General features: G+C 40.8%; 1 protein-coding gene across 1 annotated transcript in view; it reads left to right on the forward strand.

Moving 5' to 3' along the window:
* Armh4 (armadillo like helical domain containing 4) overlaps positions 1–20,053 on the forward strand; it is a 109,401-nt gene that overhangs the window by 18,909 nt on the left and 70,439 nt on the right. Inside the window, exon 5 of the mRNA XM_057786032.1 lies at positions 18,740–18,994. Coding sequence (XP_057642015.1) covers positions 18,740–18,994 — 255 coding nt within the window. The remainder of the gene's footprint in view (positions 1–18,739; positions 18,995–20,053) is intronic.

The following is a 20,053-nucleotide window of genomic DNA, read 5'->3' on the forward strand; positions in this document are numbered from 1 at the left end:
AACCCCTAACAGGCTATGGATGTTATTTTTTCTGGCATCATCATTTGTATTTCTCCCCTTTGATGACCAAGAAAATGTGCTGGTTTCCCAGAGCCTCCATACAAAGTTCCACAAGCACACAATGGCTTGAAATAATTGCAACCTATTCATGTGCTGTTCTGGAGCTCCACAACACCCATCCAAGAGGTAACAGGGCCACGGTCCCTCCAAAACCCCTAGGCCAAGCGCTGTCTCACCCTGTAGGATTCTGGTAGTCCCAGAAGCCCTCCAGTTCATGGTGGCCTAGCTCCAGTGTCTTCCTTCCCATGGCTGTTATTTTCTTCATGGCTCTGCTCCAGGTTCCTTTGTTGACTGGGTCATAGGTCATTGGATTAGAACCACCCACATAGTTTCATCTTAATTTGATTGTGCCTGCCCAGCCCCTGGTAGGGTAACAAAAGTGTTGGTGAGTTTTGCTTCCTTGGTCCCCAAGGAAAGCCTCCTTTTGTAACTGTATGCTACCTTCTGTGTATTTAGTAAGTCTTCTACTATGTCAACAAAGTGCAGTTTTCAATAGATAATTGTTTATTTTTCACCTTATCGGAAACATTTTACTTCTCTGCACATTGCTTTTTAAAAGAAGAACATTTTCAGCATTATTTTTAAGCACTCTATTTAGTACAGGTATTATCTCTGCTACTATCTTGTATTTTTAAATACAAACTTGTCAAATGTAATTCTTAAAGGTATAATTATGGGAAGTTTATACATGTACCTATTTGTTTGAAATTAAATTAACTTTTTGGTAGTAATGTCTCTATGTGCACTGAAATACTAATTTAAATTTCTGGTGACTTTTGAAAGCATACTGGAAATTTCGGCAGGTTGTTACGCTGAGTTAAGCTGCTATTAAATGAGAACAGGTTTAAAATTTTTAAAACGCCCACTTTCTGTCTGTTAAAAACTTAGTAGATGGTATTTATTTACGTTACATAATTTAAAATTGTTTTGTGTTCTGTTTACTTCCAAAGAGATGGAAATTATTCTATGTTGCAAAATTACAATAATGATTCTGTAGGAAGTGGGACATTGCTTGAAAACTTCAACATTTAGAGACTGAAGATCTAGTTCAGTGGTAGGGTGCTTACCCTAGCACATGCAAGTCCTTGAGTTCAACCCCAAGCACTGCAGAAAGGAAAAGAATAGAAATTGAGTATTTAGAAGAATTTGCGTTGGCTCTTGTTTCTGCCAGATACTACATTTATGGGAGAGCTGTGAAATCAAATGCTGAGAAATCTCAGGTCTTGTGAGTCTCTGCTTGTTCTCTCTTCTCTGTTAAATGTCTGCATATGGGAAATGAATGCAGCAGAGGCAGGAAGAGGAGAGATCAGGCTCTCCTGGGATGCGCAAGAGATGAAGAAATGCCAGGACGCCTTATCTGGAGAACTTGAGTTCAATGTTAGGCCTGGTTCTATTTAATAAATGTATGAGCACAATGTTGAGACCATGCCTTATCCCAGACAATTTCCATTTCTTCATTGTTTCAAGTACCCATTGCATACAATTTTTTAATGTGATAAATGAACAATAATTCTGTAATAAATGCAGGGATAATGGAACAGTAGTTGACTTGCTGCTGGAAGATTGCTTTTGTATATTTTATTTAGTTTAGTAATTATAAATTGACTCATACACAGTATAAAAACATGGAAAATTTTAAATTTCTCTCTAGAGATGACATAAGAATTTCAGAAGAAGGTAATATTTTTTGTTTTGTTTTGTTTTGTTTTGTTTATTGAGGCAGGATTTGACTTTGTGTCCCTGACTAAACTGAAGCTGTCATTGTAGATCAGGCTGTCTTTGAACTCACAGAGATCCACCAGCTGGGACCGAAAGTTGTTGACTGATATTTCTGTCCCACCAGGACCCACAGCCATTTAGTCCCAAATAAACACACAGGCTTTCATTAATTATAAACTGATTGGCCCAGTAGCTCAGGCTTCTTATTAATTAATTCTTATAACTTATATCAGCCCATAATTCTTTTCTGTATTAACAACATGGCTCAGTACCTTTTTCGGCGAGGCAGTCACATCTTGCTTACACAGGTCTGACTTCCTTTGCATTTGGGTGATGACTGTGAACTGAAACTTCCCTCTTTTCATAATTCTTGTTGCCACGCCTCTACTCCCGACTGCTTGCCCTTGCCCCGCCTATGCTTCCTGCCTGGCTAATTTTCTAAAATACAACTGACAGGATACAGATCATTGTCCCACAGCAGAAAGTTGTGTTTGGAAGGATGACTTTATTCTGGCAACTGAGATACTTTTGACAATGTGATGGTCTTCTTGCAGTTTGACTAAAGTCAAAAGGCTTTGTCTTTTCTTTTTGGTTAATTAGAAAGCAATTTGGAGGTGCACTAAGAGGCAGTATAGAACAGTTTCTCAGATACTTCTTTTGAAAGCTCTACTGAGGACAGGGCTCCTTTGACTTAAAATATTATTTAACTTAGATGGGTGTTTTGCCCTCATGCATGTTTGGGCACCACATGGATGCCTGGTGCTACCAAAGGCCAGACAACAATTGGATCCGCAGAATCTGAGTTACAAATGATTGTGAGCTGTCATGTGGATGTTGGAAATTATCTCAGGTCCTCTGCAGAAGCAGAATGTGCTCTTAACCTCTGAGCTAACTCTCCTGCCCTCTGTGCATCATTTGGAAGGGTTTTATGTAGCAGATTTTGAAAAATAGATTGCTGGCCATTTTAGTTATTGATTGCCTCTTAGGGTAGATCTGCTTCTTGTCTTGCCCTGAAGTCATCATGCTTCCTTGGGCATCTGTGGTAGGCTTCTCCTGAGCATCTGTCATCTCTCTAGGGGACCACAACTATTCCCTTAGCATTCAGAATGGCTATCACATGCTTGCTAGTAATGTTTATTTGGTCAGGGATATTTCAAAAATAGGTAAAATTTAAATTCTGATGCATTGCTGTAAAGTTATTTCCACAAATTTTGCCACTGGAGAAAAGACAGCTGACATTCATTCTACATTTCTGGTGTGTTTTCTTACCATATGGAAAAATTTCTCAGTATACCTACACAATTCAGCAGCATCAATGCTGCAGAATTGGCACCCTCCATTGGCTCATGTGTGTGTGTGAGCATATGTGTGTGTGAGCAATGTTATGGATACATGTGCATGTGCGCGTTTCTTGCCCATCCCAGTACTGTTTGACATGCTCCTCTTTTTTTTTTATTGAAAAAAAAAAGATTTTCCGCCTCCCCCCATCTCCCATTTCCCTCCTCCTCCTCCCGCCCCTCTCCCCCTCCCCCCACTCCTCTTCTCCTCCTTCTCCAGTCCCAGGAGCAGTCAGGGTTCCCTGCCCTGTGGAAAGTCCAAGGTCCTCCCCCCTCCATCCAGGTCTAGGAAGGTGAACATTCAAACTGTCTAGGCTCCCACAAAGCCAGAACATGAAGTAGGATCAAAACCCCGTGCCATTGTCCTTGGCCTCTCATCAGCTCTCATTGTCCGCCATGTTCAGAGAGTCCGGTTTTATCCCATGCTTTTTCAGTCACAGTCCAGCTGGCCTTAGTGAGCTCCCAATAGATCGGCCCAACTGTCTCAGTGGGTGGGTGCACCCCTCGTGGTCCTGACTTCCTTGCTCATGTTCTCCCTCCTTCTGCTCCTCATTAGGACCTTGGGATCTCAGTCCGGTGCTCCAGTGTGGGTCTCTGTCTCTATCTCCATCCATCGCTAGATGAAGGTTCTATGGTGATATGCAAGATATTCATCAGTATGGCTATAGGATAGGTTCATTTCAGGTTCCCTGTCCTCAGCTTCCCAAGGAACTAACTGGGGACATTGCCCTGGGCACCTGGTAGCCACTCCAATTTCAAATCTCTTGCCAACCCTTAGGTGGCTCCCTTAACTAAGATATGTGCTTCCCTGCTCCCCTATCCAACCTTCCTTTATCCCCAATCATCCCATTTCCCCAAGTTCCCCTCATCCTCTCCTTCACACTTTTCTCTCCCCATCTCCCCTTACCCCCATCCCACCCCACCCCCAAGATTCCAATTTTTTGCCCGGCAATCTTGTCTATTTCCCATAGCCAGGAGGATAACTATATGTTTTTCCTTGGGTTTACCCTCTTGTTTAGCTTCTTTAGGATCACAAATTATAGACTCAGTGGCCCCTATCCATGGCTAGAAACCAATTATGAGTGAGTACATCCCATGATCTTCTTTTTGGGTCTGGGTTACCTCACTCAGGATAGTATTTTCTATTTCCATCCATTTGCATGCAAAATTCGAGAAGTCATTGTTTTTTACCGCAGAATAGTACTCTAATGTGTATATATTCCACACTTTCTTCATCCATTCTTCCATTGAAGGGCATCTAGGTTGCTTCCAGGTTCTGGCTATTACAAATAATGCTGCTATGAACATAGTTGAACAAATGCTTTTGTCATATGATAGGGCATCTCTTGGGTATATTCCCAAGAGTGGTATTGCTGGGTCCAGGGGTAGGTTGATCCCAATTTTTCTGAGAAACCACCACACTGATTTCCAAAGTGGTTGCACAAGTTTGCATTCCCACCAGCAATGGATGAGGGTACCCCTTTCTCCACAACCTCTCCAGTAAAGTCTATCCTTGGTGTTTTTGATTTTAGCCATTCTGACAGGTGTAAGATGATATCTCAAAGTTGTTTTGATTTGCATTTCTCTGATCGCTAAGGAGGTTGAGCATGACCTTAAGTATCTTTTGGCCATTTGAACTTCTTCTGTTGAGAATTCTCTGTTCAGTTCAGTGCCCCATTTTTTAATTGGGTTAATTATAATTTTAACGTCTAGTTTCTTGAGTTCTTTATATATTTTGGAGATCAGACCTTTGTCTGTTGTGGGGTTGCTGCTATGAACTTTCCTCTCAGGACTGCTTTCATAGTGTCCCATAGGTTTGAGTATGTTGTTTCTTTATTTTCATTGAATTCAAGGAAGACTTTAATTTCTTTCTTTATTTCTTCCTTAATCCAGGTATGGTTCAGTAGTTGACTGTTCAGTTTCCATGAGTTTGTAGGCTTTCTGGGGGTAGCATTGTTGTTGAATTCTAGCTTTAATCCATGGTGATCTGATAAGATACAGGTGGTTACTAATATTTTTTTGTAACTGTGGATGTTTGCTTTGTTACCGAGTATGTGGTCAATTTTCGAGAAGGTTCTATGAAGGTATATTCATTTCTATTTGGGTGGAATATTCTATAGATGTCTGTTAAGTCCATTTGATTCATTACCTCCATTAATTCTCTTATTTCTCTGTTAGGTTTCTGTCTAATTGACCTGTCCATTGGTGAGAGAGGAGTGTTAAAGTCTCCTACTATTAATGTGTGCGGTTTGATGGCTGCCTTGAGTTTTAGCAATGTTTCTTTTACATACGTCGGTGCTTCTATATTAGGGGCATAGATATTCAGGATTGAGACTTCATCCTGATGAATTGTTCCTGTTATGAGTAGAAAATGTCCCTCTCCATCTCTTCTGATTGATTTTAGTTTGAAGTCAACTTTGTTAGAAATTAGTATGGCCACACCTGCTTGTTTCTTAGGTCCATTTGCTTGATAAACCTTATCCCAACCCTTTACTCTGAGTAGGTGCCTGTCTTTGTGGTTGAGGTGTGTTTCTTGTAAACAGAAGAATGTTGGATCCTGTTTTCGTATCCAGTCTCTTAGTCTGTGCCTTTTTATAGGTGAGTTGAGTCCATTGACATTAAGTGATATTAATGACCAGTGGTTGTTAACTCCGGTCACATTTTTAGTAGTAGATTTTGTGTGTTTCCCTTCTTTGTGTTGCGCTGGTGAAGGGTCTCTAGATGTCTGAGTTATTGTGGTCATTGTTGGACTCCTTGGTTAGTGATTTTCCTTCTATTACTTTCTGTAAGGCTGGATTTGTGGCTACGTATTGTTTAAATTTGTTTTTATCCTGGAAAATTTTGTTTTCTCCATTTATAGTGAACGAAAGCTTGGCTGGGTATAGTAGTCTGGGTATAGTAGTCTGGGCTTGCATCCACGGTCTCTTAGTTTCCGCAGCACATCTATCCAGGACCTTCTGGCTTGAGAAAGCTGGGTGCTGGTTACATCCTGGGGTAGCTGGTCTCTTTGCTCCTACCCGGTGTTTGTGGTATGGAAATGTCTGGTGTCTCTTACATCTGTTTAAGGTATTGGCAGAACAGAGGACAAAATTAAGTTTAGGAGAAAAAAAATTAGGACCAGGGAATTGAGAGAGTATATCTGACCTGTTTAAGGTAGATCCTTCAATTCAGCTCCCTGAAACTCAAGAATTGGGGGAGGGTTTGTGAAAACATAAGTTTTAACATATTTATGTCAGAATGACTGTGACAGATGTTTTTGCACAATGAAAAGTATTTTTAAGACTATGAAAGGCAGAATGAGAGAGGATTTTGTTAACTTGTATCTTATAAAAATTTGTTTGATGAGGTTGTCCTTTTAAAAGACAAAACCTCTCAGCTGTCAAACTGCATCAGAGATCTTTGAACAGGGTAAAAATTTTACTTGAGTTATTGATTAAAAACAACAGAGAACTTACTTGGTTCTCAAGTTGCAAAGGGGAGCAAAGGCTGAAAACAGCTTCCTCGTGGACCCCACTAACCCATGGGATCAGCAGTAGTGGTGGCAGGGACAGTTTGAAGAAAAGCGGAGCTGGCAGGATACGAGCAGAGCATTCACAGATGGGTGGCCGATAGTTTGAGGGTTTATACCATAGCTGAAAATGTGAAAACCCGCGAAAACAGTGAACCAACACTGCAGGGCCTGTAGAAGAACATCCTCTCTCTACAGTGGGGGGTTAAAGCCTGACTGGCTCCGGTCCAGGTGACTCAGAAGCCAGAGAGGCTAGAGGCTGCTCTGAGTGGTCTCTCATGGCAGGGACCACTGAATGACAAGTGGTCCAAAAGAAAAGAAAAGAAAAGAAAAGAAAAGAAAAGAAAAAGCCAAGGGACCTTGGGCCTTAAATTGAATACACCACACAGCATGTGCAGTGCTAGTGCAGGAGGACCAACCCTAGGTAGTCTGATTACGTTTTTAGCAATGGAATGCAACCAGAGATGAATGTTAGTGAAGGGCTAAACTGTAGCTGTGAAGGCTGTGGTTGGCTGACTGGAAAGGGAAAAATCACCTCCGAAGCGCTGGTGTGTGTAGAGGTCAGTGTTCAGGCAGATAGAATGCAGAGCTGTTGTAAAGAAACCTGGTTCCTGAGCCCAGGGTTCCACACATCCTCAGCCATCCCGCGTGCAGGCAGGAGAGAACATGGAGAGAACCTGGCTGACTCACAAACACCAAATATTATGGAACAAAACAAAACAAAACAAAACAAAACAAAACACTGCAGGTCCCTGAGACCATGGCAGGCTACAAAGGCAGAAAGGCAGCCAGGTCCCAGGCAGGGAGCTGCACAGTGGGTGAGAGGCAGAGACATGCCATGCAGAGAAAGTATGTATTTATTTAGTGGGTTATGGAAGGGAAGGGGAGAAGGAGAGAAAGAGAGAAGGGGGAAGAGGAGAGAGAGAGAGAGAGAGAGAGAGAGAGAGAGAGAGAGAGAGAGAAACAGAAGGGGGGGGGAGAGAGGAAGGGGGCCACAGCAGTGGCTACCTCTTTGGGAGAGAGACAGAAAGGGGAGGAACTCAGGTTGGAAGCAGCAGGAAGATCCACTTGCCTAGGCAGATGGGGGAGGGAGGGAGTGGGGCTTGTCTTCTAAAGGGACAGGACAGACCATTACATGTATTCCTTTACAGATATAAACACAAAAATTTCATTGTTCTGAGTACAAATTACTGTGAGCCTTAGAAACATGTGAGTGGATATAAGGGTATATCTATCCCTCACACTCTGGCTAGCTCTGTTTATCATGATGATGCTCTTGAGTATCCTCCTACCTCTGATTATTTTATGTTTTAAGGAATGATCTTATTATACACTGTCCTAGAGTTTACTATATAATCCAGGCTGGCATTGAACTTATGCCTATCCTTCTGTGTCAGCCTGCCAGGTTTTGAGATTATAGGCATGAGCCACCATGTTTGGGTCATGTTACCTATTAATGTTTAAATTCATACATGACTCTCAAAGAAAATGTTAGAAAAAGATGTCAGGGATCTATTCAAATGCTCATATAAGATTTTTAAAAAATCATCACACTTGAAAACATTAAATTTGTTCTGAAATGGGTGGCCTCTGCCCGTGTTTACTAGTGTTTCCTTCTATAGCCAAGCTGCCCCTTTCTATCACAATGATAATTACAGACAATAGTATCCTGTGGACATATCCCCTACTAAAATGTTATGAAGAGTCTCACTGTCTTCAGCATGATACGCTAATTGAGGTAGTGTCCCCTGTCTCCCACATACACACTGTCTGGCTTCTTTCTAGGTTGAAGAGCATACCCTTAACTCTGGGAAAGAAACAGTTCAATGAGACTCCTGATTAACTTTGTGTACATTTCATCCTTTAGGGATAATCCCATCCTCAGCAGAAGCCTGTTCTAGTTTCATGGCTGTTGCTGTGATGAAACACTCTCATCGAAAGTAAAATAGGCAAGGAGAGGGCTTTATTTGGTGTTTGTTCATTTGTCTGTTTTTAAACTATGGTTACATTGTATAACAGGGAAGTCAGGACAGAAACTCCAGGCTGGAACGTGCAGGCACACCTGCTTACTCTTCCACATTATCACCTCTAACATGGGAACTCACAGCCAATGAAGAGAAACAGAAACTCTGGAGGAGTGCTGCTTGATGACGCTGTGGCAGGACTGTTATTCTGCTCATGATCATTTCTCCAGAAAATGATGGTAGTCACAGTTGTCTGGATCCTCTTACATCAATCAACAATCAAGACGGTTTTCCGATCTAGGCAGTTCCTCCCAGATGACTTTAGGCTGTGTCAAGCCGACAGCCGGAGCTAAACAACACAAAGCTGATTCATTTCTACACATTTTAACATTATTGTCACTTATAGAATAGTAAGGTTATTGTATTGGAGGGAAATCACCATCAGAACTATGTCATTCCAAAAATAGAGCAATGAGATTAAAATTAAGAGTAGAGAAAAAATTAGTTCCACTCAAACCCTTCCCCTGTGAAGCCTGTCAGACCAAACAGCTCCAACACTGAGTGACAGAGGGTTCTGGGAAAACTCCCCTGCTTCTGGTTTCCAATGGAATCACTTGAGTGTAAGTCCTGGCTTCACCATGAAACTGCATTGAATTTTTGCCAGTTTTTTTTTTAATCATATACCACAGTTTCCCATCTGTAAAACAAAGGCATTGATATTACTATGTGGATTATGACGGGTAAATGTGATATTATTAGTGTACTTTTTAAAAAATTTATTTTATTTTATTTTATTCTTTTTTAATTAAAATTTCCGCCTCCTCCCCATTTCCCATTTCCCTCCCCCTCCTCCCACATATTGCCCCCTCCCCCACTCCCCTCCCCCTATCCCCACTCCTCTTCTCCTCCTCCCACTCCATTCCCCTTCCCTCTCGATACTGAAGAGCAGTCCAAATTCCCTGCCCTGCAAGAAGACCAAGGTCCTCCCACTTCTATTTAGGTCCAGGAAGGTAAGCATCCAAACAGGCTAAGCTCCCACAAAGCCAGTTCATGTATTAGGATCGAAACCTAGTGCCATTGTCCTTGGCTTCTCATCAGCCTTTATTGTCCGCCATGTTCACAGAGTCCAGTTTCAACCCATGCTTATTCAGTCCCAGTCCAGCTGGCCTTGGTGGGCTCCCAATAGATCAGTTCCACTGTCACAGTGGGTGGGTGCACCCCTTGTGGTCCTGACTTCCTTGCTCATGTTCTCCCTCCTTCTGCTCCTCATTTGGACCTTAAGAGCTCAGTCCGTTGCTCCAAATTGGGTCTCTGTCTCTATCTCGATCCATCGCCAGATGAAGGTTCTAAGGTGATATGCAAGATATTCATCAGTATAGGATAGGGTCATTTCAGGTTCCCTCTCCTCAGTTGCCCAAGGTACCAATTGGGGACATCTTCCTGAACACCTCTAGAGTCAAGTCTCTTGCCAACCCTAAGATGGCTCCCTTAATTAGGATATATATTTTGCTGCTCCCGTATCTACCCTTCCTATATCCCAAACATCCCATTCTCCCAAGCTCCCCCCATCCTTCCCTTCTCACATTTCTCACCCCATTTCCCCTTAGCCCCATGCCACCTCACCCGCAAGTTCCCAGTTTTTGCCCGGCAATCTTGTCTACTTCCCCTATCCAGGCGGATGACTATACATTTTTCTTTGGGTTCACTTTCTTATGTAGCTTCTCTAGGATCACAAATTATATGCTCAATGTCCTTTATTTATGGCTAGAAACCAATTATGAGTGAGTACATCCCATGTTCCTCTTTTTGGGTCTGGGATACCTCACTCAGGATAGTGTTTTCTATTTCCATCCATTTGCATGCAAAATTCGAGAAGTCATTGTTTTTTACCGCTGAGTAGTACTCTAATATGTATATATTCCACACTTTCTTCATCCATTCTTCCATTGAAGGGCATCTAGGTTGTTCCCAGGTTCTGGCTATTACAAACAATGCTGCTATGAACATAGTTGAACAGATACTTTTGTCATATGATAGGGCATCTCTTGGGTATATTCCCAAGAGTGGTATTACTGGATCTTGGGGTAGGTTGATCCCAAATTCCTGAGAAATCGCCACACTGATTTCCAAAGTGGTTGCACAAGTTTGCATTCCCACCAGCAATGGATGAGTGTGCCCCTTACTCCACAACCTCTCCAGCAAAGGCTGTCATTGGTGTTTTTGATTTTAGCCATTCTGACAGGTGTAAGATGGTATCTCAAAGTTGTTTTAATTTGCATTTCCCTTACACTAAGGAGGTTGAGCATGACCTTAAGTGTCTTTCATTCACTATAAATGGAGAAAACAAAATTTTCCAAGATAAAAACAAATTCAGCCTTATAGAAAGTAATTGAAGGAAAATCACAACCCAAGGAGTGCAACAATGCCCACAATAACTCAGACATCTAATGACCCTTCACCAGCACAACTTGAAGAAGGGAAACATACAAACTCTACTACCCAAAAAAAGAAAGAAAGAAAGAAAAAATGACCGGAGTTAACAACCACTGGTCATTAATATCACTTAATATCAATGGACTCAACTCACCTATAAAAAGGCACAGGCTAAGAGATTGGATACGAAAACAGGATCCAACATTCTGCTGTCTACAAGAAACGCACCTCAACCACAAAGACAGACATCTACTCAGAGTAAAGGGCTGGGAAAAGGTTTATCAAGCAAATGAACCTAAGAAACAAGCAGGTGTGGCCATACTAATTTCTAACAAAGTTGACTTCAAACTAAAATCAATCAGACGAGATGGAGAGGGACATTTTTTACTCATAACAGGAACAATTCATCAGGACAAAGTATCAATCCTGAATATCTATGCCCCTAATATAAAAGCACCCACTTATGTAAAAGAAACATTATTAGTGTACTTTTAAATGTGAAGTAAATATTGGTTTCATGATTGATGATCTTATGTCCCAAAATTCCATATCATTTATCATGTACTGCTGGGTCCTCATCCTTATAACAAAGTACATCTCGCTATGTAGTCACCCTGGGGGGCAGGTAGATGCCATGATAATAGCAATGCTCAAGACCTGAGGACAGGAGGAAGTGGCATGTGCTGCAGGAAAGCACACCACGTCTGGTCCAGACAGACGGTTTGTTTTGTCAAGAGGAAAATCTGAGCGTATCGGTGCCAGATCTAAAAAAAGCCCAGTCTTTTTACTGTCATGGGGACATTCTCATTTGTGTGTTAGGGATCAATTCAGACGGTTATCTGTTGTAAGTTAAGTATCTAATTTTTGGAGGCAGAATCCTGCAACGTGGCCCAGGTTAGACTCATACTCATGATCCTTCTACTTCAACTTCCTGAGTTCTGGGATTACAGGTGACACCAAGGCTGGCCTCAGTTTTATATTTATTCTCTCCACATTCACAATGAATCTGTTCTCTTAGACAGCAACAATCAGCATACGATGTGTCAGTTGGCATCTTTACATCTAGGTTAGAAGCAGGGTCTGCTCCTGTCTAATAGTGTGCATATGGGTCTCAGTACCAGGTGGTGTGTAAATAAAATAAAGATTAAGTGCTTGTCTTTAAAATGACCATCATGTTTGCCTTCTCTTGCTGTTTGTATGACTACTCAAGTCTAGTGTGTGTGGGGGGGGTGACCCAAAATTGAATATTTAAAGAAGTGTGAATGAGGTGATAGCTCCCAATTATATTCTTCCAGAATATGCTTATGTTTCATGGACACCAATGACAGGTCACACATTATTTCACAACCTCAGAGGAATGTACAGTGATGCTTGCACTATTAGGCCATTGGAGCTATTTATCACATTGGGAAATCGAGAAAAGGAGGGCACAGGCAGTAAGTCTCTTTTGGCTGAAGTCAGTTTAAAAATATTTAAAAAGTGTCATCTTCCCCATGCCTCCTTCCCAACAACAGGGCATAGAGGAAGTTTCTTTTAAAAGCTGACATCATACTCTTTCAACACTCACATATAGTACAACTTAATAAAAGCTATATTCAGGAGGAGGGCACATAATTGAGGGGATTTCAGTTCAGCTTCCAAGGAAGGTGCAGTGCTTGATCCTTAGTGTTGGGGCCAGTGAAGGGCATGGCACATTCTGCTTTCAAAAAGCGAAGCATCACAGGTATAATAAATAAAACATGTCTCCACACACACAGAAGTATGTGCCCCTCATTTTGGAAAGATTAACCTCTTTTACAGTTTGAATGGAAAATCTACGTAAATTGGAATTTTTGCAGTCAATAATCAGCCTATCCAATCTGCGATTTAGCTTTTGCATGGATGTGGAGTTTTATACACAGGTATTATTCATTTGATTAAAGAAAACATTATTCATGGTAATAAAGTTGCTGAAATCAAAGATTTCATATTGGGTGACTCAAGATCTGTAGATGCAAGGCTAATGCGGTCTTTGTGCTTCTCCACAGAGCAGCTTGAGAAACAGAATAATCTCTACTTCTGTTTCCAAAGAGGAGCATCTAAGAGGCTGCTGTCTGAACCAAGAGCAAGGTGTTTAACAAGCAGAAGTTCCATTCTAGGACTTAGCACTATTGCTGTAAGGCATCCCTGAATTAAGATACTGTAATGTGGACAGGGCCCTCAGACTTAGAAAAAGGAAAATTAAATGAAATAGAATAAGCATTAAACATTTTCAACTACTGTTTGAAGTAGACTAATTGTCTCACCTCAGACCTTTTCTTTTCTGAGCAATGCCACTTTTCACTGTGTTAACTCTACTTTTCAGGAAATTTTAAAGTATATTTGCTGGTATACAATTACAAATATTTGATCTATCCCATGTACAATAAAAATATAAAGGTGGAAATAATTAAGTTCTTACAAATATTAGGAGATTCATCAAATTTTCAATGAGCTAGTGACTTGAGCTGCTGGATTTTGTGGTAGTTGGGAACGCCTGAGGTTCCTCAGCATCTTCTTAGAGAGCCATATGCTGGAGAACTACTTCACATCCTTAGAACAAATTTAAGTTTTCCTTGTCTGAATTTTAAGTTTTACGCTCGGGTTCATGCTCAACTTAAGAGCAATCTGGACCACTCCTAGGGCTTCAGTTATTTTCATGTATGGGAACATTTTTAGAGAATTGCTTTTACTTAAAATCACCTTATTCAATTTATTAAGATTATCGTGTGTGCATGTGCATACATGTGATGTATGTGAGTGTGCACATACCATGGTGTGTGTGTGTTGGGGCAGTCAGAGAACAACTCATGGGAGCCGGTTCTCTCTTTCCATCATGGGTTTTGGGGATTGAACATCAAAACTTTTGCCCACTGAGCCATCCTCATTGGTCTGTTAATTTTAGATTTTAGAAAATCTATTGGCATGAGCTTCCCAGATACTACAAATCATGTCTTCATTTGAAAGCTGTCCCCATTCAGAGGGACATGACAGAGACTAATAGAGCTCAGCTCAGGAAGTTCCCTTCTTCATAGCAATCATCTGCTTTCACGTGCATTTTACCTTAGATCCTGTTTGCAGCCTAGAGAGGGGAAAGGAAGTCGCTGAAAAGAGATCTCTGCCTCATGAACTAATGAGCAAATAGGCCAAAGGTGAGGATTCATGTGAAAAATACTGCTCTTAAGAAGGGAGCAGGCAAGGAGCTGTCCAGAGTCACACAGATAAGACATGCTCCCGTCCTGGTGTCCTGATGCGTGTCCTCGTGCTGGGAAGACACATGTGCAAGTGGTCTTCCCTCCTGTGATGTGTGAATGACAGCCTGGAGATACTCGCTGTGTGTTGGTTTTTTGGAGATGAAAAACAATAGAGGTATCTATATTAGAGATCCTGGGTCAGCCTTTACTGAGCAAAATTAAAGCTTGATTTTGGTGGCCAGAGACTGAAGATGTGGTTGTAATTAGTAATAAAAACAAGCTTTTACCTAGGTAGGCAATTCTTCTAGGTTTAGGCAGCCTCATTTTAAGCTCTGCTCTGATATTATTTGAGCACTCAAAGTGGTTGTTAAGGGAGTAGCCTCTAAGTAAAAAGCCTGTAAATTTCTTCCCTGTTCAGCTAACAATGCGGATTTGTGGGATAATGCTGGCAAGGCTTTTGAGTTCCTCAGAGGCTTAAGCCCCTCAGAAGAACAAAGGACTAGTGTGGGCTATAAAGCTGCTGCTAAAACATTCTACCATAGAGAGGCCAGACAAATGAAACTGGCTAAGAGAGGGTACTGTCTAGACACGTTCTCCCTCTCTTCTGGCTTTTTTCAAATTTGAACATGTCACGTAATGTCACCACGCATTGTTCAGCCACACCACTGCTTAATGTTTTAATGTTCTTTTTCTTCCTCCCTCCTTCCCTCCCTCCCTTCCCCCTCCCTCCCTTTCTTTCTTACTTAAGAAAATGAGTAGGTAACTTCTAATTCTCTGTGTAGGGTGACCCTGAACTTCTGAAATTCCTGCCTTTATCTCCCAAGTACTGTATCACAAGCACATGCTGCCACATGAGTGTTATGTGGTGCTGGTGATCAAACCAGTACTTCATGTGTACTAGCGACGTGCATGCATGCTAGGTAACAACACTCTGTGGATGGAGGTACATCCCAACCAGACAGTTTTCACTGTCAACTCTTATGGTTTCTTTCAATCATAGCAGACTAAAAGGAGCAAGGACTGAGTCCCTATTGCTGTCTGTCAAAAATTTCTGCATTTTGCTCCTTTCCTGAAATTGTAGTCTTTGCATGTGGATGCTGTTGACATGGCTATCACAGGATGGGTCTCAAATCATTTTTAAGTTTGCATATTAACTTTGCATTCCCATTGGTGATGTGAGATCTCCCTTCTTCTTCTGTCACAGATAACAATAATCACCAAGGCTCTACCTTCAAATCCTATCGCCAGTTCTCAGAAGATCCGCTTTACATCTACTTTTCAGGCACAACTGCTTATTCCCTAAGTTCTAGAAGCCTCCTCATGGCTTTTCCCCTCTGTGTGCTCAGATGAGGTCATTCTCTGCCTTGTAGCCTGAATCATTTTTAATATTTGTAAGTCTGATTAGCCCTATCTTTTCCAATATCCTTAGTGTCCTCTCACCCCATCCCCAGTCCTCAGTGACCTCTCTGCTAGTTTCTGAACACAGCCTGTGCATACCTGCAGTAATGATCTTGGTGTTTCTAGTCCCTCTCCTGATGCTGCTCTTCCTGTCAATATTGATCTCAGTTACACAAGAGGGTTTCTTATCATGGTATTCAATCCTTATATTGTGAGAAAACCTTTCCTCAGTTTCATCATCTGAAGTACCAGCATCTGGCATTTTCTAGCTTCTTGAGAATGTTCCTCAGAATGCAGTCTCTGTACCCACTGCTGTATCCATGTTTGCCATGGGCCTTCTTAAGGGGGAAGTTGGTGCCTAGGAACCAGAGCCTGTATCTCTGGTGCCAGAATCAGCATCATCAGATGTTCAACAAGAATTTGTTAAAATTTGAGAACAGTTACGTGTACTTAATCCTACAAACTTAAGGCTCATATAAGAACAGAGGAAAACTTTTATCTTTTGTGGGTCTAGGACGTGATCTCAGGACCTTGCACACACTAGGCATGTGCTCTTCCACTGAGCTGCATACCAGCAAAGAATTAATATGTTTCACAAATTAGAAAACCATTAAATGATAAGACAAGGAGTACATATACAGTTGCCGAAAAATAGGAAAAGTTTCGACAAAGAATTGTGGGTGACTTTAGTTTTTTATTCTGTCTTCTCTACCCTCTGAGGAGAGTCCCTTGCCACAGTGACTGTTGAGTTTATATCTCAGGAGAAACACACACACACACACACAAAAAAAAAAAAAACAACCTTAGGTGCATGTTTTCATCAGTCATTGGCTTTATGTGGTCATCCACTCTGAGGAGGTTCAGTTGTAAAATTAACTCAACAATGATAGTGATATCTTCTCACAGGTGATGAATATCCTTGATGAATATACCACTCCATATATCCCTTTAGCACTGGGCTGAGAATATTGGTGCAATGATTTCCAGATTTGTGGGTTGCTCTCACACAGGAAGAGTATAATCTAAGTACATCTGCCTCTCATGTGGCATTGGCTAAATTATATTCAGTGATGGAGAAGAGTTACTAGTGTTCAACCTCGACTTGGGTTCAGGTCCTGAGGTGGAGAAAGGGCATTGGTACAAGGAAACTTCTGACCACAAAGTGGATTACACTCAAGTAGCCCTGAGTAACTCAGGCCATTTTTATTTAGACCTAGAGTTTTTCTTACCGGGGTTACATGAACAGATTTGTTATCAGCTTCTATGTTTGACTTTAAGAAATACATCACAATTTAAGGAACATATTATGATGTTTATGAAAGCCCCTATTGTCCCCTTTTATGTGTCCCCAAATGCACCTTCCCAACCCCTGCATAGCCTTATTCTAGACATAGAGGTCAGCATTTTTGCAGGCTTAAGTAAATATTGAGCCAGACACATCCTGCTCTCAGAGCACTTATGTCAGCTGGCAGGGACCTGCAGTTGCAGAGTTGAAAAGTAATAGACATGGGAACCATGCTTTACGGACAACAATACTTAAACCCAAACAAGTCTTTCATGACTACAAGATATGCTTTTATACAGTTCTTTTTTCTACAAGAGGATCCCATGTCTCAGTCTCTCTGTAAAAGGCAGACTTTGACAAAGCACTCTCTTCCCATCTCTCTATACCGAACTTCTTCCACCAATATAGGCTCTGTGTATGATAATGATGATTCTATCCACCCCACATTTTGAATTGTATTTTTTCCTCTTGGAGCATACCAGATCTTACCACCAATTCTATGCTTGGTGTCCAGGGAACTTACTCTCAACAGCTGGCACTACTTGTATTACTGAGGCTTTTCCCTACTACTCTGTGTCTGTCTGCTGCCTTACTCTTTTTCACAGAACTGTGAGACATGGTTAATGTTCCATGTGTTGTTTTCTCATATATGCCTAATTATGTCAGAAAAGTTCCTAGGATTGGGAGTTGTAGTTAGTCATTCCATATAAGAGATTTGAGAAGCATTATCCCCCTGTTGAATCTTAGGGGGAAATATTTGAGAAACTATAGAATATCCAAGAAAAATTACAGCTACTGCATGTGTGACTAACAAAGTAAAACTAAAAAGTGCCCAGTGAGTCACCAATATAATGAAAGAAGAAAAAAAGAACCTGCAAGCTGCATGAATTTTGCAAATTCCTACACTGTCCCATCTCTTTGCCAAGTGAGAGTCTGTTTCCACAGATGCCTTGCCCCAAGGAAACCCACTGGACATGTAGTCATATGCTGATCTGAGACGAGGCTACACAACTCCCAATAAAGTATATCAAAATAAAAAATGTTCTTAATATTATGCGACAAAGATGGAAATAATTTATTTTATGTTCTTTGATATGTCAGTGTAATATCTAACAGATAAACATTTTATGACCTCCAGAAAACACAAAATGTTTCCTAGCCTTGGAAATAAATATTAGTTTATAAAAATCCATTGTTCCTTTCTTAATTTGCCTTCTATTACTGATCAAAGGCAACTTGAAGAGACTGAGTCCATTTCATGTTTTACCATGAAGGAAATCAAAGCAGGACTTTAAGGCAGACACCTGGAGACAGGACCCCAAATAGAAGAATGCTACCTACTGGCTTGCTCCTCATAGCTTTCCCAGTCTGATGTTTATACAACTCAGGATCACTTGACCAAGTACAACACACACTGTACTGGTCTCTTCCACACCAGTCATGAATCAAAAAATTGTCCTCAAGTCTCCCTACAGGTCGATCTTATCAAAGCATTATTTCAGTTGAGGTTCATTCTTCCCTGATGATTCTAGCTTGTGTCACATGACAAAAAGCTAAAACTACAATTCCTAAGCTTTAATTCCTAATGAATCTGGTGATTATCTTTTGTAACAGTATAACAGTGGTGCTGAAAGTTAAAAACTCAGAGTATGTAAAAGGTACATAATCTCATAGTGCTCAGACTGCCCAGTGCTGATTTTAACAATTGGTTTTAAGGGCAAACACGATTATTTTGCAATGATTATACCACTTCAAAAGACTAATGTGTTTGAGTACATGCTCATGCATATCTTCAAGTTTTCCTTTTATTTCTGTCTGTCTAGAACTAGAAGATGAGGAGGATGAGGAGGATGAAGAAGATGAAGATGAAGAGGAGGATGAGGAAGAAGATGAGGAAGATAAAGAAGCAGACTCCTTGTATAAGGACTTCGACAGTGATACGGAGTTGCCAGGGTTTACTCTCCCTGGAATCACATCCCAGGAACCGGATGTAGAGGCAGGAAGCATGGCCCTACTGGAGGTAGCAACCTATCGGGTGCCAGAAACAATGGAGTGGGAACAGCAGAATCAAGGTCTGGGTAAGAGTTCTTTGACTAGCCCTTTTCTAAGGTTTCATTTTTCTTTCACTGGCATCTGTCAGAGAGAAAAATAAACTGCTTATGGTTATGAATGCTTTTATAGGAAAATTTGTAGGTATTTCCTCCACTCCTTTTCCTCTAATTGTAGGAAGATGCTCTTGAGTCCTGAATAAGAGACTCACTCTCTTAATGTGTGGTAAATGGCATTTTAACCAAAGAAAGCCTGTCTGAGTCTTTAACAGTGAGGGCAAATATTGAATGTAAGAGTCACTAAGCAACATTTGGAGATTTTTCTTTCCAACCTTGACTATTGGTTTGGGATATTGCTCTTGACATAGTTCTGGGCTCATCACTTAGTAGGTTAGCATGAAAATTGTAGGGAATAGTTAGATGGGAATTGCTATGTAGTATGCACATAGTTAGGAGAAGCCATGATGGAGAATGACTCTCCAGAATATTGGCAGAGCTTTGTAACTTTGCATATAGTGCTTACTGAATTAGTTTCTGAACAAATACATCAGGTATTGGGCAATAATTACTTAAGATACATGCTATAAGGACCAAGTGTAGTGGCACTTAGCTTTAATTCCAGTACTCAAAAAGTAGAAATTGGTGAATTCCATCTATATTGTGAGGTTTAGGCCAACTAGGGCTATATATTAAGGTGCCCCCTCTCTTATATATACATATATATGACAAATTATTAATAAAATACTATATTAATATATCATTGTGTGTTATATAAGGGTGTTAAAAGCTTATAAAGGTATTAAAATATATCAAAAAAGAAAATATTATGAACATTGATTTGTAAACAAATATTATTTTGAAATTCCTCTGGCAAACAGATTTGTAATGAATGAAATAGGATATAAAAATGTAAAGAGATTTTTTTCGCCAAATATGCTAAAGACAAATGCTACATGAAGTGATTCTTCGCGTCAAGACGTTGTCATTTGACAGTGTCATGTACAGTAAAATAGTTGTAATAGCTTGAATATAAAATATGTCCTACAAGCCTGTGCATAAACTCTTGATGTCCAGGTGGTGGTGTGGTCA

Source organism: Chionomys nivalis, chromosome 12 (genome assembly GCF_950005125.1).
Source record: "Chionomys nivalis chromosome 12, mChiNiv1.1, whole genome shotgun sequence".
Lineage (NCBI taxonomy): Eukaryota > Metazoa > Chordata > Mammalia > Rodentia > Cricetidae > Chionomys > Chionomys nivalis.